At 33.6% G+C, this 21,650-nt stretch overlaps 1 protein-coding gene across 2 annotated transcripts; it reads left to right on the forward strand.

Annotated features, from left to right (window-relative positions):
* The first annotated feature begins 1,912 nt into the window (after nucleotides 1-1,912).
* Nucleotides 1,913-21,167, forward strand: LOC150107406 (NAD(P)H oxidoreductase RTN4IP1, mitochondrial-like). Of its 2 annotated transcripts, none has more exons than XM_090391273.1 (7): nucleotides 1,913-2,025; nucleotides 4,809-4,963; nucleotides 5,981-6,136; nucleotides 10,001-10,099; nucleotides 14,556-14,749; nucleotides 15,439-15,624; nucleotides 21,052-21,167. In XM_090391273.1, the coding sequence occupies exons 1-7, from the start codon at nucleotides 1,965-1,967 to the stop codon at nucleotides 21,068-21,070; spliced, it is 870 nt and encodes a 289-aa protein (XP_090247399.1). In that variant the 5' UTR covers nucleotides 1,913-1,964; the 3' UTR covers nucleotides 21,071-21,167. The 2 variants fall into 2 exon arrangements, with proteins under 2 accessions (XP_090247399.1, XP_090247400.1); XM_090391274.1 differs by lacking the exon at nucleotides 1,913-2,025 and adding an exon at nucleotides 3,501-3,651.
* Nucleotides 21,168-21,650: the final 483 nt, after the last annotated feature.

The following is a 21,650-nucleotide window of genomic DNA, read 5'->3' on the forward strand; positions in this document are numbered from 1 at the left end:
GCCAGCCCATCTCCACTTAGCCTGTTTAATGTATTTTATAATATCCATGATACCTGTTTGAGATCTTATCCAGGTATTTGTCTTCCTATGTCTTAATGTTATTTTTAGCATACTTCTTTCCATGTGATGTTGTGTAGTTCTCAGCTTTTTGTTTAGGACTTCTGTTAAAGTCTATGTTTCTCCTCCATATGTTACAACAGGAAGTATGCATTGGTCGAAAGCTTTCTTTTTTAGACTCATCGGGATGTCACTTCTGAATATGTCTCTTATTTTCCCATAGGCCATTCATCCAAGGTGAATTCTTCGTTCAATATCTTTTCTTTGGCACTTCTCAAAGGATAACAATTGGCCCAAATATACATAGGAAGTAACTTGTTTTATTTCATGATTTTCAAAATTTCATGGTTATCTAAATTGTACAGTTCTATGGTTAATATATTTATTCATCATTATTTTTGTTTTCTCTCTATTTATTTCTAATCCAGTTACTCTGGAGGCTTAATTAACTGATTTATCCTTTCTTCCAGATCTTCAAGATTATCTGCTATTAGGACAATATCATCTTCAAATTTCAGATGATGCAGCCTTTCTCCATTTATGTTTATTCCTTTTGTTTCCCAATCAAGGCTTCTGAAGACTTCCTCTAGTGCAGCTGAAAATAATTTGGGAGATATGGTGTCACCTTGCCGGATGCCTTTTTGTATTGGGAACTTTTTCACTGTTTTTATATAATTTAATTACAGAAGTTGCATTATTGTAAATATGTTTTAGTGTTTCAATATATGGTTTCTCAGTTCCCTGGGTTTCAAGTGCTTTCAGTGTTGCAGATGTTTTAACTGAATCAAATGCTTTTTCGTAATCTATATAGGCCAGACATAAGGGTTTATTGCATTCAGTTGATTTTTCAATGAGCTGTCTTAATGTGTGAATATGGTCCAAAGTATTGTAATTCTTTCTAAATCCAGTTTGTTCACAGGATTGCATTCCCTCTAGTTTGAATTTTATTCTATTATTTATAATTTTTGTGAAAACTTTACATATGGTGGGGAGTAGGCTTATAGGTCTGTAGTTTTTAATTTCTTTCTTATTGCCCTTTTTAAAGAAGTCTATTAAGGAGGATAAAAAGAAGCAAGGGAAAACTGGATCGGACATATTCTGAGAGGGAATGGAATCATCAGAGATGCCATCGAAGGAAAAATGGATGGTAGAAGACCCAGAGGAAGAATAAGGAAAACAGTGCTAGATGACATGCTGAATGGAGGCGTGTACACAACCTTGAAAGAGAAGGCTCAGAACAGAAGAGAGTGGAAAGAAAGTTTCTGCTACTAAAAGAACTTGCTCAATTGCAGAATACTCAAGAAGAAAAGATAATATTTTAATTGTAAATGTAAATACTGTGTATAATCACACTTTCTCAAATTTTGACGAAAAATAAATATTAACTGCAACATGTATTATTAGTCAATTAATTAACTCATTTTTATTATTAGTTAATATATTATATTCAATTAATTAATAAGTTACATGAGTTAATTATTAGTTAATTAATTAACTAATGTAACTGTGAATTATATATGATAAATCATCACTGTAATTATTATTAATAATAGCAATACAGGAATGATTATTTTATACCCATGTTATGCAAATTATAAGGATATTATTTAAAGTTTGTACTGAACCACAAGTAGTAAGATGTAGTATTGTTATATAAATTGTACAGGGTATATGCATGTAATTATATATAATTTATTTGAGAGATAATAAAGTGTATATTATTGAAAAAAAAATTATCAAAAAGTTATCAGACCTCCTTGGAGTCAAGAGACTCATCGCGGAAGGGCCTACTATTACACACAGAATTTATCATACCATTCTTGGCGGACCACCAGGAAATTTCCGGAGATCGGCACTGGTCCGCGGACCAGAGGTTGAAGAACAGGGGTTTAGTGGATACGAACCACATGCTGTTTTCATTTGATTACTTTTATGTTGTTATCGCCATATTGTCACGGATAAATGGAGGTATGTTTTATAATTAATTTTTAGATAACTATAAAGTTTAAAGGAAGTTTTATTTTATTATTTTTATTTATTTATGTATTATTTATTTTTTGTATACGAATATATCGACTAACCTCCGATAATGTAGCTCCTGGTTGACTGAGGATCAAGCTCCAATTGCGCTCCATATGTACATTTTACCAAAAATTTTTACAACTAAAAGTCTACTTAATAATTTAAAAAATAAACGATTCACACGTTTGTAATTTATTATAACGCAGATGATAAAGATTCTTGTTTGCATGAAATATTAACCGGAAGAGGTAATAAACTATTAAAGAGGATAGCTGGACATTATACCGTAGAATGTTAATGATGTGAAATATAAACATGAATAACTTATAATTATTCGTGTTTGAATGAAATATTTTTATAACATAACCCAAATTGCATTTGCCTCAGAGGAGTGTCCGATGTTATTAAATTTTTTGAAAGCGGTAATCCGGTACATTCTTTTAAACTTTGGGAATTTTTATTTTTTATTTTTTGGAAAGTTTGGGATTTTTTTTTTTTTTTTTTTTTTTGGAGTGGGGAGTTTGAGAAATACTGCTTATTTTAGCGGTACTGTGTTATACCTTATACCTTATTATTATGGATATATATAAAAGTGATGTTCTACATCACTTTTATATATCCATAATAAGGTATATGCATATTGCAATGTAAGGTTTAAAAAAATATACGAAAGTTAAAAAAAAAAAATGGAAGTAAGATGATTGGTTCATCTCTTTTGGTGATGAAAAACCAGCCTTTCCTTACGAAAAAAAAAAAAAAAAAAAAACCTGCCTTGGGCATATTGTATTTGTATATTGTACAGCACTTACACATCATCATCATCGAAGAATAATTCACACCATGAGAATTTCCTACTTATTGAATAATATTAGATAAAAATCAAAAAGGTACTACTGTTACGTTTGCAACTCTGAAAGAAAGTATTTTTTGTTTTGATTAACTGCAAGGGACAACGGCAATCCAAAACAGTTACGGTATATTGTCTTATAATGTTATTTTTGTCTTCAACTGCTAAACTTTGTAGAATGAGAGAGAGAGAGAGTCTCGTCTCTCTCTCTCTCTCTCTCTCTCTCTCTCTCTCTCTCTCTCTCTCTCTCTCTAGCGCAAGGATCAAGCTTGTTTTTCTTTCCGTGTTTATTGAAGTAGTTTTCTTTAGTATTAAACAATCGATCAGTCCATATATTTAAAATAAAATAATAACGGAAATTTTGTTTTCTGTATACTGTTTAACTTTGTGCATTCATAGTTCTGGAAGTTAAAAAGAAAAATACAGAAGGGAACGCGGCTTTAATCTAATTATAATCATTCATCTGAACAAGCACGTCTTTCATCTATATTTAAACTTCCTGCTGTATTTTTAGGCTAAGCAACACTTGCAAAGAGGGATATATATCTTCCATTGGCTTTAGGTAAATATTTGTGAGAGATGAATATTTATTTACTTTACTAAATTTCAAATCAGGAAAAACATCAATGTTTTAAAACATTACGAATAATAAAATAATATTTAATTAAGAGCAATGTTGATTTTGGAAGCTGAAAGACTAAGGCACTTATTCTTCACTAACAATGGTAAGCCTGTTTTTTGTTGTTGTTGTTGTTGTTGTTGTTGTTTTAATGTATAAAATTTATTTAAAAGTTAATTAAACTGCTTTTAAGAATATGTGAGTAAAGAATTATATTTATTGTAATATATTTTGCTTTTACATCCAGGAATATAACATATATCCAGATTAAAGGTTGTCCTTAAATGATACCACACTTATAGGCTAAAGGGTGGGGGGATGCACTTAGACATTAAGATGTTCGTAAAAAATGTAAATGTTTCAGATTAGAAACACAATGATTTAACATAATTTTATAATCTTAAAGGTTATTTAAAAGCAAAATTAGGAATACCGCTGATTGCAAGCCTAATCTAATTATTAACGTCTGATTTCGCTAACAATAACCACACTATTTTGTGGTTATTGTTATACATAATTGTTAGAATTTTTTTTAAAACATGAAAATTTATCAGGAAATTTTAAAACCAAAATTTTATATTTAAGGTTTTGTTTTTTTCTTCACCAAGTTCCAGAGTTTGTCTTTGTCTCAGATCAGCAATCCCCCTCCCCCTATTCTCCAGCCTCTGGGAAGAAATTCGACTTTTTAATCCCACAATTCAGAAATTTTGACAGTAGAGCACACTACAACACATACAGACAAATTAATAATAATGACGATTATGGAATTACATTTCTCTACCACGCAAGTTGCAACAGAAATGAATCCAACTGCTCTGATGATGAAAGACGAAGATCACTTACTCACCGAATTTCAAAAAGTTAAGTTTAAAAGATTTTCGCCTATTCTCTTTGTGGATGAAAAGATGTTAGAGGTTTTTTTGTTTTTTTTTTCATAAAATATTGAAATAAAGCTAATAGAGGAAACTGAAATTAAACCTTTAACCTCGTCGTTATCAGAAGATGGGGGGGGGGGGGAGATTCGTTTTCCAGTTTGGTTACTTTTAAAACCAAGAAAGTGAAACGAACCATTTAATTTTACTTGAAGAATAACTCTGATATTGGAATGTTGGTTACTGAGGTTATCTGAAAATAATATATACTAATAATAGACACAGTATATATATATATATATATATATATATATATATATATATATATATATTTTTTTTTTTTATAATTTTATTTTTTTATTTATAATTATCTTCTTAATATTTTTTGCAGCTCAGCTTTCTCCAAAGGTCGTCTACTTTTGTGCAGGTGCTGTTGTGGTGGGAGCATTAAGTATCAAAGCTCTACTTCTGTGGAAGAAAATAAAACTGGTGGAGGAGAATGAAACAATTAGAGGAGTAGCCATTGCCTCTTATGGTGGTATTGAGGTAAATGTTGTCTATGTTTCTGAAGGTAAAGTATGTGCATTGTAATAGACATATACCTCAAATACTACGTTTTACTATTCTTAATGAAATGACGACTTCATTGTAAAATGAAACATTTTAAGTAAAGAAAAAAAAAAGTGAGTCAAATATTTTAAAAAAGGGGGGGGGATTCTTTTTGTTGCTGCTCTTATACCTCTCGAATTTCAGAGGAGAACTTATATTTTTAAAATTAAAACAACAATGCCAACCAAGTAGTAACTTTGTTACCAAATTTCTGAGTTCAAAGGACTTGGCTCACTTCTTTTTTTACATACGAATTTTTATAAGATGTCGCATATAATTTCAGAGGAGAACTTATATTTTTAAAATTAAAACAACAATGCCAACCAAGTAGTAACTTTGTTACCAAATTTCTGAGTTCAAAGGACTTGGCTCACTTCTTTTTTTACATGCGAATTTTTATAAGATGTCGCATATAATTTCAGATGAAGTAGTTGAAACAATTAAAAAATAAATGATCGAAGTTTGTTGAACTCTGCTTCCATTTTGGTCCAACTGTACGGAAATTATGAAAGGGAGCTCTAATGACGAAAAAATGAACAGTCTGGAAAACCTGTTAAAAAATTGAAGAAGATAAAATGATACAAGAAACAGCGGAAATAATTTGCATATGAATGTATTATGGAAGAGTATCACAAGAGGGTGGGGCGAGAAATGAATAATAAACTAAAATACGAAAATGGACAGATATTAAAGACAGAAAAGACAGTGGAAGGTGTCAGACAGTATTTTTCAGAACTGTGTTAAAGTCTTCTTGAAGAATATGAAAAGGAGAGAGAGAGAGAGAGAGAGAGAGAGAGCAGACATACAAAAGTTTGAAAGAGAAAAAGAAATGAGAGACTTGAAGAAAACAATAATAATAATAAAAAGCTAGGAGAGTATGAAATTACAATATAAATAAACGTTAGTAGCTGGATAAATGTTAATACATGCATATATATTACTTTTTTTTTTCAGAAAATCAAAATCATGGATAATCTTCCTCTTCCAAAAATCCAGGAAGATGATGAAGTGTTGGTTGAAGTAGCAGCAGCACGAGTGGATATCCTCGATCTTAGGATAGCACAAGGATATGGTAGAGTCATGCGCTGCCATCTCAACAGGTTTAGAAATGTAAGTATTCATAGAAGAGAGAAAAGACCCCCCCCACACACACACACACAGAGAGAGAGAGAGAAAGAGAGAGAGAGAGAGAGAGAGAGAGAGAGATGATGATGATGATGATGATGATGATGACTTGATTTTTGAGGAAAATGCTTTATATTCGATGTTTAGTACAAGTAACGAGCAGAGGATGCAAAATTATAACAGTATGTTAACCATGCTTTAGTCATATCGTATTAATAATAAAGAAATAGCACAATACGATTGCGACTTTATCCTGATAAAAACTGAACACTGCATTCATAGTGTTGGATTTAGTTTTTAATGAATTGCGTGAAAAGCTTACTCATTTTCATTCAGTCGTTAATAAGTAATTCAGTGTTCTCTGCTTGCCGGTTGTTTCCTAACAACATATTAAATTTGTGTTTAGATTGTCTAATTCTAGAACATATAATAATCGGTATATTTTTTGTTATTTCCAAATAATATTTCTATTATTTCTAAATCTGTGGTCATTTTTAATTAACAAAAATATACAGTAAAAACACAGTAGTAACAGTCGATTAGTAGTAATGATCAGTAAAGTAAGCGATCTTTACTACTAATCGACTGTTACTACTGTGTTTTTACTGTATATTTTTGTTAATTAAAAATGACCACAGATTTAGAAATAATTGAAATAGAAATAAATAATAGAAATATAAAAATAAAAATTGGAAGAACGACGGTCCATTGCGCCTTTAGAGTGGAAAAGATTCGAGTTCGTTTCTCGTCGTGAAGAGATTATACGGGATTTTTCAATTGCAAGTTGATCTCATACGGAGGTAGCCAGTGACGCACTCAGGATTTAATCTTGGGGGGGGGGGGGACGAGTTGAGTAGGCGATTTGAGAATACACACTGCATACGACCTATGACTGAGCATCTGCAGTGATCGCTAATACATGATATGCATGATCTCCTCTGGCCTGGCTCGCGCTCGGTCCGCAAAAATGAATGTTAATTAGGAAAAGATTTTTGGAAATTTTTCTAGTGTTTTTTTTTTCCTTTTTATTTTTGGGGACAGCCCCCCCCCTGGGTGCACCACAGGAGGTAGCAGTGTTTTTTTTTTTCCCCTGAAACTCGGGATTTTCATCCAGCAAATCGGCCATGAGAACAGACGCAATTTACAAACAATGTATACATTGGTGGTGGTCGGTGGTTGATGATAGCGGTGTCATGTAGTTGAAGGATTAAGCAAGAGAGTAGTGTGCCCTCCCACAATGAATACTTGGACTCCTTGGAGGTGTCACGTAATAATAATGACAATAATAATAGTTCTTAGATATACCAACAAAACCAATGTACAAGTCACATACTGCTTACATATAAACACTAACAAAATAAAAATTTTATTGTCCGAATAAACTTTGAAATAGAAGAAAGCTATCACCCTTTGCATTACATCTTAAAAAATATAAATAAAATAAAATAAATATAAATATAAAAAGTTGAAAAAAAAAAATATATATATATATGAGTATCACAAAATACTGTCTCATGGTACGTAAATTAGCACTGGAAGAGTTTGAAAAGTATCACATTTGGTGTTAAGAAAAAATAAAGAACCGGATCATCTAATAATAATCGAACTATAGTACTAAATAATAACCGGCCTGTTTGGCCGAGTGGTTAGCATATACGCTGTCCAGCGTAGGCATGGATGTTTGTGATTGTCTTCCACTTTCATACGTTCATTCACTCAAGTATAGATGCACTCTCTGAATATGGGTTGGGTCACTATGGGAGTAGTAGACCCGAAAACTTCCCTCAATGGGAGAAGCCTTCATCCCGCAGTGGGTAGAAAAATAGGCTGTTCATCATCATCATCATAGTACTAAATTCGCGATAGACTTATACCCCTTTCACGAGCAGGTGGAAATCATATTAAAAATAAATAAAAATAAAACTTGCAACAACGAAATCGCAGTAATAAAAGATTTCAAATAGTATTAATGCATCGTTCTTGCCATGATAATAGAACTTTGTGATATTTTACATTTAATTTCCTTATAAACCTATATGTTTCATTCCAAATCACCTGAGGTTTCTATCACCTCTTACTGAACAGAAACTGATTGTGATAATACAGATTCTGTTATTATTATTACTGTATTTTTTCTTTTTTCTTTTCCCTATGGCCTAAGATTTAGCCAAGTAAAAATATACATAAAACATCTATAGATATGTAATGTGTATAAAATATATATATATATATATATATATATATATATATATATATATATATATATATATACAAGCTATTTTAAATCTGGTTTTACTCCATTTCCCAAGTAAGCAAACTGACCCTGCACGTAGTGCAAGACCAAGGCAACTCATGGTTAAAGTAGAATAAGCTCTGATCACTAATCTTAATATTTATATATATATATATATTTCAAAAAATAGATTTAATGACTCCAAGACCGAGATAACATATAAAGATTTTAATGATAAATACTACTAGTTTCGGCATATAGCAGCCTTCTTCAGGTATTTATAAAGGAAAGGAATACTAATAAACATTGAATTATTTAAATAAACAAACTGGAAATTACAGGTACAAATTGCCTCACATAATCGATACATAAAAACGTTGTATTTTTCAAGTTGTTCCAACTGGCGTGCCATTGTTTGTTGCAATTGTGCGTGCAAGTTCACGTGAACGCCAATATTGAATAACTGCAGCATGGCTATCTGGGATGTTATAACTTAAATTATTATTTAAGTGGACCGGGTTCAGTAGGATTTCCCTTGATTCTACGATTTTTCTTTCAAACTCATCTTCACAGCGAAAAATATTTTCTGATCTATTCCAGCATACAGAGTGGCTTTGTTGGTCATCATTAGGATTATTTGAAAAAAGAACATGACTGGATAACGCAGTTGCATGAGATCTTTTGTATGAGATGTCTCTCTTATGCTCTTCTATGCGTTGTTCAATAGATTTGTTAGTGATGACCAACAAAGCCACTCTGTATGCTGGAATAGATCAGAAAATATTTTTCGCTGTGAAGATGAGTTTGAAAGAAAAATCGTAGAATCAAGGGAAATCCTACTGAACCCGGTCCACTTAAATAATAATTTAAGTTATAACATCCCAGATAGCCATGCTGCAGTTATTCAATATTGGCGTTCACGTGAACTTGCACGCACAATTGCAACAAACAATGGCACGCCAGTTGGAACAACTTGAAAAATACAACGTTTTTATGTATCGATTATGTGAGGCAATTTGTACCTGTAATTTCCAGTTTGTTTATTTAAATAATTCAATGTTTATTAGTATTCCTTTCCTTTATAAATACCTGAAGAAGGCTGCTATATGCCGAAACTAGTAGTATTTATCATTAAAATCTTTATATGTTATCTCGGTCTTGGAGTCATTAAATCTATTTTTTGAAATGTATAACAACCGAGTAAAAACTAATCGCCACATATATATATATATATATATATATATATATATATATATATATATATATATATATATATATATATATATATATATATATATATATATATATATATATATATATATATATATATATATATATATATATATATATTGTTGAAATTAGGATTGACTCGGGATGTATACATTTATATGATTAAAATTTAACTGACTAGAACCCGAGAAATTATAACAAAAACCTTTAATAAATCACGACTAGTTTCATCGGTATTCCGACATCTTCAGGTGAATAATTTATATATATATAAATTATATATAATTATATATATATAAATTTTATATATATATATATATATATATATACACATGAAATTTAAATGAATTGTCATACTGTTCTTTCTGTTTTTATTTTGAAAACAGAATAATTTAGGAGAATTTCCTGTTGTACTAGGCCGTGATTGTGCTGGAATGGTTTTGGGTGTAGGTGATAAAGTGACTTCTGTAAAAATAGGCGATGAAGTAAGTGTTTGAAATCTTGAAATTATTGTTATTTTCAAAATATTCTTGCATATTCAGTTTAAAGTAATGTTTGTTTTAAAGGCCTTGACACAGTGAACTGTTGACGCATAGTGATGAAATAAATGTAATAAAATAAAACTTTCTAGTAGAACCAAATTTTTCTCGACAGCTTGTTGAATGAAAGACGAAGATACTAAGTACTTAGCTGACTAGAACAGCAGTTCGTTTTCTCTTTTTCTTTTAGAGAATATTCGTGAATCTTGAAAAACATATACCACATTCATTATTAAATCTTCAATACCAAGTATTATTGTTAAAAAGGGCCTATGTGGCTTAGTGGAAGTTTGCACTCCTCAGAACTAGACTGCCTGAAGAATGACCTAGGTTCTATTCTAGTCGCCTAGAGGAACTTATTCTATGCAGCATTTCTTCGACCGGTTCTAGAGTTAATCGATCACTAACAAGCAGGTTTCTTCTTCCAGAAACTCGGGTTTTCCGCCTTATAAACTCAAGGAAATTGACTGTAGAACCCACAATGTCAGATATTAAAAATATTGTCTTAGGGTTAGCGATCACAGGATGGCGAGAGTTGTCAGTCGCACCTTCACTCCAGTGTTTCTCTCTTTCCTTTCTTTTTTTTTTAATGGAGAGCTTATGGGTGTTCTCGTTCAGAAATTCAAGTAGGTTGCTGCTTATAATCAGTGATGGTCTTGGGCCAGTTATCTCTGATTGGCTACCAGTGGAGATTGAACTGTCCACTCAGTTTCCAAAAGCTAGATAGGGTTAAAAGGTCTCGCCTACTCTCTATAAGGAAAAAAAAGGCGTTAGCTGATTTTTTTAAAATTTTGATTATTATTAAAAATTTCAGGAAATTGTGTAGTTTCCATAGTGTCCAAAATTTTCAAATGAACCAGAGAATTCAATTTTTTGATTGTGAAATGAGAATTTATCGGATCTTTTCTTGAACTTCACGGCTCATTTCTTTAGTCAATCTGAAGTTGTATTATTTTAGTAATACTAAATCTGTATCCGTAATACTAAATTATATCTGTAATAATAAAGTAGTGGAATCTTTTTTTTTTTGAAATGGGCATCCCTCCACTTGAAGTTGTAAACCTATAATACATTAGTACTATGTGTGTGATCCGGAAGCAGTGATCTAGAGACCAAACTTAGAACCTTTTCATGCCACTTCAGGCCTCCAATAAGCATGATGATAGCGGTGTCTCACTCCAGTGATGAAATTCATTTTCTAAAGATAACTACTGACAATCATACTTTCCCACTGTGGGATTTGATTTAGTTAGTCTATTAGTTTTAGAAAGGGGGGGGGGTATATGCTATCATTCGGGCAACTAGGCAGGCGTCATGATGTTATTACTATTCCAAGCCTTCTCCTCCCCTTCCTGATGTCCCTCGTTTCACTCTGAAATGCGTAATTAGTGATCGTTTTTCATATATTGTAATTCATTTTTTTACCTTCCAAATAAGCTAAAATAGGTCCTAGGAAGAGAGGTAAAAGATTTAGAATAACTAAATATAGCGATTCTAATGGTTACCTTGACTGCTGTTCCTATGATCTCAAATATCTGGAGACAGTGCTTCACCACTGACGAAGAGTTTGCTTCATCACCAAATTCTGTTATTTTAGGAAACCGTTTGAAATCTATCTCCTTTCATTTATACTCTCATAATTTCTTGCAAACAAATTGTTAATCTTGTCTTTATAATTGGCTATTTTGAAATCTTTGCAATTTATAAAATCCAACTTATCTAACAGCACCACAAAGTGCTGGTTAGATAAGTTACATAAGTTTCTGTTACTGTACCATACAATGTTCTTGAGGACTTGTTAATAGTTATTTCATTGAGTGGCAATCTGTCACTGTGGATGTTTTTTTCTTTGATTAGGTTTGATTCTCTCTTCCTTCTTTCTTTGCTTACTCTGCCAGTGTGTTATGATTTCTCATAAGAAAATCTATCTAAACTATTCCAGGTGTTCGCAGAAAGAGAAAAGGATAATTGTGTATGAAGAGTATATGGCTAGCTGTCAATTTGTGAAAGCTTACTCCTTGTGTGTTGTATGTGTTGCCGGCCTGGTTGGCCGAGTGGATAGCGTGTCCGCTCTCCAGCCAGCCAAAAGGCTGCAGATTCGAATCCCACCGTGGGTATGGATGTTTGTGATTGTCTGTGGAAATATCAGTTGTGGTCGGCAGTAGATGGCGTTGGTGTAGTTGCGATCAGTTGGTGATTGAATGGTGGAGACGGAGTTGTAGAGCAGATGCCCTCCCTCGATGAGTCCTCGGATTCCCTGGAGGTGTCAAATAATAATAATAATAATAATAATAATAATATCACCCCCTCCCCACAAGACACACAGAGAGAAAGAGAAAAAGAGAAAGTTCGATTTCGATTTTAGTCGCCACTAGAGAAACTTTTTTTACGTCCACGTTTTTTTTTTTTTTTTTTAATGTGGCTCCCTCCCACAAGTTTATTTGTAAATATATAGTATTTGTTATATATATATATATATATATATATATATATATATATATATATATATATATATATATATATATATATATATATATATATATATATATATATATATATATATATATATATATATATATATATATATATATATATATATATATATTGTTGTTGTTTATATACAATATATATATATAAATAACAAATACTATATATTTACAAATAAACTTGTCGTGGGCGGAAGCCACATTAAAAAAAAAACCGCGGATGTAAAAAAATTTTCTCTAGTGGCGACTAAAATCGAAATCGAATCTACAAATTATTTTTACTATTATTATTTGACACCTCCAAGAAATTATGAAGAGATAAAAAGGAAGTCACAAGACAGGATGTTGTGATGTGCTGCTATATTTACCAATTTTCGGATTGATGCACCAAAGAACAAGATAGTATTTGTATCGTGGGTGGGCTAAGGTTTTTTTTTCCCCTATATCTATTGATTTAAATAAATAAATAAATATATATATATATCGACTTAAGTTTCTAATTCTAATTCTAACTTAAGTATTTCTTCATGCGGCCGTGGAGTGCAAACGCCGCTCCACTGAGATACACAGGTAACCAACTTATTTATATATTTTTTGCTAGCACAGTATATAAAAACCTATAATATATCGGTGTCTTGTGTGGGCAAATTTTAATGCTACAAGAACTTCCCCTATTCTCTTTGGGAAATAAAAAGGCTTTAGACGAGTTGCTTTCTTTTTCTTTCTTTTTTTATTACCTCATTAGTGGCCTACTAGGTAGGTTTGTATCATTCATGAATTAATCATTGGCATAAATCAGTAACTTCAGGTATTTTACGCATTGCAGCTGGGAAAGCATAAGCCAAGTGAAATAGTTATATCTCATGAGATCCTTTTTTTGCTCTAATCACACAGTCAAATTTTTTGTATTTGTGTATTCTAATATTTCTAAAGATGCATGTATTCTAATAATCAAAATGCATTCTGGTCTGAAAGATATACTAGCCAACGTTTTTACACAAAGAGTACATGTTTATCAGAATTCTTTGGATTTACGAATCTAGAGAAATTTCAGACTTTAATGATCACCTCATGTTTTTACATTACATACTTCTCGAAACAACGTTTGCAAGATTTCAAAATACGTTTGTTCTGTCGAAAACATTAATAATAAAAATATAGACCATATATTCTGCAAAACAGCATTTTCGCATAACGGCCTTATGTTGACGGAAGATGCCCGTTTAGGCCTATGTAAACGATTTGCTTCCATAGTTCTAGGCCGCCCAAAGATAGGTTCGATTCTATTAGCCGACTAGAGAAACTTTTTCTAGGCCTTTTCTTCGCTGATCCCAACTTAGTCATCATTGGTACAGTAAACAGTTTTCCTCTCCCGGAATCTTGGGTTTAAATTCTACAGCTCAGAAAATCAACTTGAATTTACACTGTCTGCATAATATTAGTTTGGCTAAGAGATGGTGACATTTTTATATCATAATCGTTCCTCTTAAGGTCTTGACTCATTAAGAGATTCTAGCTTTCTGTCGGTGATCACTTAAAGGTGGAGGACAGCTGTCCCTCAATCTGTTAAAACGTTTAGGTTAAAGGAGCTCTCCTTATTCTTTTTTGAGAATAGAGGAGGTGCTTTTCATCTAGTCGCCGATCAAAAAATTTTTAGTTTTATATTAAGAATCAACAGTCGGAAAATATAGCTTCATTTAGCATCCATTCATTACTGACGTCTACATATTTGAGAGTAATTGTATGATCAGTGAGTTTAGTGTTAAAATCAATTAATATAAAATGGACTTAATTTTAAGTGTTATTGCATTATAAAATGTGTTTGTCGAGGTTCTTCAAAATCACTAAATTTAATTATGTTTTCACAGCAATCAATTTTGAACAAACTAAATTAAAATTCAGTGTTTTAAATTTAGGTGTGGCTCTTCGTTCCCTTCTGGCATCAAGGAGTGATGGCAGAGTTTGTGGTTGTGAAAGAACTCCAAGTTGCTAAGAAACCCGTAAATCTCTCTTTTGATTTAGCAGCTAGCATACCGTATACTGCTATGGTAACATGGGAAGCGCTAGTGAGACATGGAAAATTAGATCCAGAGAATTCTCAAGCAAAGCGGTATGAAAACATGATATTAAAAATAAACTACACGTTATTTAAATACAAATATTATTTTCCAAGTTTTTGTTTTAATTGGGATCTCTCTTGATATTTTTAATAGTTATACATTTCTTGTGTTTAAGAAAGGCAAAACTTATAGAATGCAGGAAGTTATTAGTTGTTACCTAAATAAATAAATTACACAGACTGGTTTTACCACCTAAAAGAGAACTGATGGCTCTTTCAGGGTTACACACATCAAAACAAAAACAAAAGTATAACTTTGGGGCAGCAAAGAATTCTACTATTTAAGATATTTCCAATAAAAAAAATCTGATTAAAAATGTTATTTAATGTTTTTAAATGTTATTTAACGCCTATAGCATTAGTTAATGGCGTGCAACTGATATTTCCAAATTCTTGATCCCCTTCAACAGTCTATACAGTTGAACTGTATACTGTCTTTTGTGGTCCTCTTGTACATACCATAAAGATCTATAACAGTAAATTAATTATGTGCTATATTTTTATCATCCTGAAAGCATTTACAGCTCTTTCTTCTTTCCTCCATACCAAAATCTGTGTACTCCAATTATTGGTTTTAGGTGCTTTACCAAAATATCTTTTAAAATGCTTTGGATCTTATATATGATGTAAACGTTTGTTACAAGTTCAGTACCCATAAATTTATTTTTCTTTTTCCACAGTGTATTGATTCATGCAGGAAGTAGCGGTTATGGAGCACTTGCTATTCAACTTGCAAAGAGCTGGGGATGTCATATAACTACTACAGTTCCTACACTGGGCCTCCCATTGGTACGAATGTTGGGTGTCGACGATGCCATCATATATTCTGTAACAAACTTCGAAGAGGAACTACAAAAACGAAAAAAGTAAATTGAATGAATTCATATCACATTATTTATTATATTATAAAATTTATTTCATTCTTTGATTAATCGGTTCTGTATATATGGAAAGAGCAGAAAGTACAAGTTTCTGCTTATTCTCATTACACTCCCCTATTAATTAAAACTACAGAGACGCATGGAATATAGTGTCTGTATAAATACAGTCGCTAGGACGTCAGAACATTTCCATTATGGCTAGAAATAGCTGGATTCAAATCCCGTGTGGTATGTTGGGAACCTTGATAACTTTTAAGATTAAGAACGCTAACGCCTTTGATTCCCTCACAGAGAATAGGCGAAGTCATTTTAGCTATCTCTACCTTCTTGGAGACAGAGGGAAGATCAGTCTCCACCCGGAGATTGAACTTCCAGCATCCGACATCCGGTGAAGAGAAGAGGCTGATAGGTGCCTCAATCTCATGGTCCGTAATCAAAACACTATATATTTATTGTCTGAGATAGTGTGCATTCTACGGTCGATTTTCTTAAGTTTACGGGATGAAAAACCCGATTTTCTGGAAAAAAACCCGTTTGCCCGTGCCATAGATCGACTAACTCGAAACCAGTCGAAGAAAGGATTAGAAAATGTTTCTCTAGTCGGCGACTAGATTTGAACCCAGGGCTTCCTTTGGGGTTAAGCGCCGTGGAGTGCAAAAACGCCACTTCGAGTGAGCTACACAGGGTCTTAAAAAAATTCGATTAAGGAAATTATTTTTCTCCTCTTGGAGCACCAATATGATAACCAAGGTGGGCGCACAAGACTAGCAACCAAACCAGAAAACCAAAAGTCACCAAGCAATTATGAAATTAATTACAGTTTACGTTCTACAGATGATCTCATCTTTCAAGGATACGACCAAGCCTAATTGATCGAGAGGATAAATTTGAGAAAATTTATTATGAAACTTTCTTCACGGAAAGTACTGAGTATTCGAATTTACTTTATTATTTTATATTAATCTTTTATATTAATTTAAGAATAATTTTAAAAATAATTAACACCAAGATCAACGTACACCAGAAGTGAAATTTTATACACTGTTAAATATGTTGGTTTGGAGTATAGATAACTCAGCAAGTAGCAAGTAATTCAGAAGCACCGTAATTCAGTGAGACTCTCTCTCGCCTAACTGAACATATATCTGAATAGCGTGTGAACCGTTTTGTCCTAATAACACTTTTCAACCTTATAGCTATTCATTCCACCAGTTTGTGATATTGTGAGCCAGGTAGTTCGAACATTCTTTATTCATCATGACAGCCAGTTCCAATACTGTTTTTTTTTTTTTTGGATGCGCCGGTCTTGTGCGCATCTGACAGTCCATTTCTTCCCAGATGTGTTTTATTGGGAACCCATGCAAGCCAGTCAAGTTTCATATTAGTTATCTCAAGTCATGTTACCATCGAAACTGAAATATGATATATTGCATTACTGTCATAGCCTGTGTAGCTCAGTGGATGTGGCGTTTGCACACCACCGCGCTAGGCCGCACGAAGGAAGTCTTGGTTTCGAGTCTAGTCGGCGACTAGAGGAAATTTTTCTAAGCCTTTTTTCGACCGGTTCCCGAGTTAGTCGATCTCTGGCACGGGCAAGCAGGTTTTTCCTCCCGGAAACTCGGGTTTTTCGTCCTGTAAACTCAAGAAAATCGACCGTAGAACCCACATTATTTCAGACATTAAATATATTGTGTTAGGGTTAGAGACCACGAGATGGCGGCACATTTGAGCCGTCTCTCTTCACTGCGTACCGCTTAATTAGTGATAGCCTTGGGCCATCTGTCTCTGATTGGGTACCAGTGGAGATTGAACTGCCCACTCAGTCTCCAAAAGTTAGATAGGGCTAAATGGCCTCGCCTACTCCCGTATATACGGGAATAAAAAGGCGTCAGCTGATTTTTTTTTGCATTACTGTCGGAAAAGTGACACGTAGTTCTTGCATAAATCTGCCTCGGTGTAGGAAGCATTATCCAGAAGAGTTATATACTTATCTGGTTCATCCTTCTAAGCACTAGAACCAAACGTCGGATGATAGATATACTTCAGCATAAGTTCTTCAGGCATCTGTCACGCCCACTAGCCTGTCCGATTGGAAGAACAACAGGGATGGCAAATGTCTAAGAACTTAAGTTCGTTTCGCTTTATAGCGACCTTCCGACTTCTGAGAAGAGTATAATGTTCATTGTACTCGTCCTCTACCACTATAGTTTGCGCTGTTGATTACCATAGCTGATATTAGGCTTATATACTGCTTCTATAGTAGAAAATGCGATTTTGTAGCTGTTTAACTTTTTCTACCCTGACTTCCTGTAAGGTCTCTGAACTAGATGGTTTCCACATCATACTGCCTGCTAAGAGTTCCATCTGCCGGATGTTCCTGCCAGACAAGATGTTTGGTTTATGACAGCTGCCTTTCCATAGAAACAGATTGTACAGCCAATTATTTGTTATCCTACAGTACGTAATTTCCACACCTCTCTTGGATGCACTATTTCATCCCGTTAGGTAGTTTATAGTTCGCACTCTGGCTTCCTAAATCTTCCTGTACTTTTTTTTTTGAAGCTGTATCACATTTTCATTTCCTGGTCATATAGTCTACTGTTGATATGGATGATTCAGTATTTCTAACAATGCCCACGATTAGATAGATCTTTTATATAGCATCTTATGATAATGTCTTCTTTTAAGTAATAGTGACAGTATGCTGATGTACTGTAGATTCCAAGAGTGTATTCGTTTTCTTGTATAGCAGTATAGGCCACATGTGATGACAGAAATAAACATATTACAATGTTTAATTCTTAAAAAGAGATATTCCAATGTTTACTTCAACACATAATTGTTATTTTCAAAATTCACTATTGGCAATGCATAACCATGTTTCGTAAAAGAATCTCTACTACTGCTGTACAGTGGTTGAATTACATCACAATATCAACAAGACTCTCGGAGAACCCTACTATCTAAAGAAGGATTCTCCGAGTGGTTCCAGCATGATGGTTCAAGTGGGCAATGTCCATCTGGGTTTGTTATCTCTTCCACTTCCACTTACTTTGAGATACTGCTTTCTTTTAACTTTTCTGTCTGGTCTCTGTTGACTGACTTATCTATTTTTGATCGCGATGCTATTAATGTACAGGTTGGCGCCATAATTAAAGAGGAGGTTGTAAGAGCTCTGTAGCGAAAAATGTATTGAATGAAATACAAATAAACTTGGTGTAAGTACACTCTGGAATATGGGGTTTTATTTACAAAGGAATAAAAATAGTACAAAATTCTGACACCGCGGAGAATTTGGCGCTTCAAGCGTGTGGTTTGGGATTAATTAAACAGTAATGGCTAAAACACAACAAATCAATTTTCGTGTTCGTATAACTTACAGATGTGGTTCAATATGTCCTTTCAGATGTTCTAAGAATTATATTCTGCTAATCTACAGAGAAATGCAACAGATCAGCATTGATTTCCCTCATATGCTGAATTATTCTGTCTTTCAAGGTTGCTAAATCAGAAACACGCCCTTCATACACCTCACGTTGCAGATGGTCCTACAACCAAATGCCACAGGGAGTTGAGATCAGGTGAACTAGGTGTCCATGCTGTGGGAAATGCACGACTAATCACTCTCTTTTCTGCGAAGTGTTTTTGTAACATTTGCTGTACCGGTAATCCAATGTGAGGTGGGAATCCATCCTACATGTATATGGTAAAGTCAAAGCATCTTCGCTATTGTGATTGGACCTTTTCTCCTGTGCTTCAAACAACCGAATTCCTGACTCCCAGTATTAACGTTACCACATTCTAGATAATCAAGCTTGACTTGCAACGCACGTTTCGGTAAGATGAGATACATACATAGCACTTCAGTTTTATTAGAAAAACGCGAATACCTTTCGGTCTTTCTTATATGCACCAACTTGTCAGTAGAAAAAGTGAGATTATGCAAATATCAAGCGATTCTAGCGTTAGTTTTCCTCTGGTGGCAGACTTTTATACTTTTTTTTCATTTAAATCAAAACTCCATGTTCCAGAGTGTAATTACACCACGTTTGGTTGAATTTCATCCAATACATTTTTCTCCACAAGGCTCTGAGCACCTCTTCTTTAATCGTGGCCAACTCCGTTAGCTAACTCCTTTTATTCCCTAATAGGGAGTAGGCGAGACCTTTATACCCTATCTAGCTTTTGGAGACTGAGTGGGGCATTTCAATCTCTGCCAGTAGCCAATCAGAGATAGCTGCCCCATGTCTATCACTAATTATAGGCGTCTACTGATGAAGAGACCAGAAAACAAGTGCTGCCATCTCTTGATGCCTAATCCTAACAGGATATGTTATTGTCTGAAATAATGTGGGTACTACGGTCGCTTTTCTTGAGTTTACGGGACGAAAAACCCGAATTTCTGAGAGGAAAAACCACTTGCCCGTGCCAGAGATTGACTAATCTGGAACCAGTCGAAGATAGAGTTAGAAAAAGTTCCTCCAGTCGGCGACTAGACTTGCACCTAGGTCTAACTTCGAGCGGCCAAGCACAAAGGACTCAAGCACCACTTCCACTGAGCTACCTTAAGAACAGGACAGAAATATAGGCAATAAAATTGGCTTGAAACATGGACCTTGAGATTTGGAACATGAAACATAAAGATTAATTGAGAAACTAGAGAGATGTTGAAAGAAGTTACCAGAAGAAATGTAGGTACTAGTCGCAAAATTATCCAAGATGGTTACATACATTTTGTATGGCATAAATCTACTTTGATGAAGTGCTGCCATGCTTACAATATGGAAGGCAGTGGCAGCTCGTACATAAGCACTGCGACGCTGCAGCATCCCCCCAGGGAAAAAAATGAAAAATTTAAATTCTGTTTGTGTTTATAAATAATAACAATGCTTACAACATTATATAAATGCAATACAACATGTTAAAGGTTACAGCTTATGTTTCGACATTGATTGAATACTTAATAATTGGAAAGTTCGATTAATGCTTTAGATTACGAAACAGATGCACTGCGATCTAACGCCGATATTCGTTTGCGCTTGCCATTGCACGTCACATCATTCCCACAGTACCCAAACGGCAGTGTATCTTAGTATGCTTGCGCGCGTTATTTCTGTGAGATATTATTATTGTTATTATTATTATTGTTATTATTATTATTTGACACTTCCAGGGAGTCCAAAGACTCATCGAGGGAGAGTGTGCCAACAGCATCGAACGATTGGGTCCCTTCCAACTACTAACTGTGCTCAAACCTACTTAATTGAGCCATTAGTAGCAGAGACTCTACCAATCGACCAACCTTTGTCAGCATATGAAACGTTTATTATTGGTGTGTGTGCGTGGGGAACTATTTTTTGTAAATCTTATTTTATTTTGCTAAAATAACATATAATTATTTATTTATTATAGATACAAGGCTGAATTTTGACGAGTGTCACTGTTGGAAATATGAAAAGAATTATATTTTTCAATTATCGTTACACAAAACAAATGCACTGCAATATAACGCCGATATTCGTTTGCGCTTGTCATTGCTATTGATTCGAAACTTTGATTATTGGTGTTTGTTGGTGTTTGTTGGTGTTTGTTCGGGGTAAGGATGAAATATTTTTAATAAATCAATTTTTAATATGTAAATTTATTTATTAATAAATTCGTTACTGATTAGGGGAATTTTTTTTTTTTTTTTTTTTTTTTGTATATGCAGCACCCCCACTTAAAATTTTTACCGGGCGCCACTGATGGAAAGTCTTAAAGTTAATTTTACAAATGCGAAATATTTGGTGGTTGGTGAAGGCAGAAACTTAGACCTCCTAGTCGGTAAAGTGAAGGAAGACGATCATTTCAGATACTTGGGATGTATTGTTCATCTAAATCTTTCTCATACGTTCCCGTGTAAAAACGATGTAGATGATCATGTCAACCAAGCCCGTAATACTATTAAAGAATTTTTGTTTAAGTTAAGGGATATTACATCCCATATCGTTTCTTAGCCGAATAAGAAACTC

Source organism: Typopeltis vanoorti, chromosome 4 (genome assembly GCF_054136105.1).
Source record: "Typopeltis vanoorti isolate ZY-2024b chromosome 4, IOZ_Tvanoo_1.0, whole genome shotgun sequence".
NCBI classification, from domain to species: domain Eukaryota; kingdom Metazoa; phylum Arthropoda; class Arachnida; order Uropygi; family Thelyphonidae; genus Typopeltis; species Typopeltis vanoorti.

What these genes read in the sequence shown, in the direction of transcription:
- LOC150107406 (XM_090391273.1), top strand. Translation starts at nt 1,965, where the DNA reads ATGCTGTTTTCATTTGATTACTTTTATGTTGTTATCGCCATATTGTCA. An exon ending in CCTCTTATGGTGGTATTGAG is followed by an intron (nt 4,964 to 5,980) that starts GTAAATGTTGTC and finishes TTTTTTTTTCAG; the next exon opens with AAAATCAAAATCATGGATAA. An exon ending in CTGTAAAAATAGGCGATGAA is followed by an intron (nt 10,100 to 14,555) that starts GTAAGTGTTTGA and finishes TTTTAAATTTAG; the next exon opens with GTGTGGCTCTTCGTTCCCTT.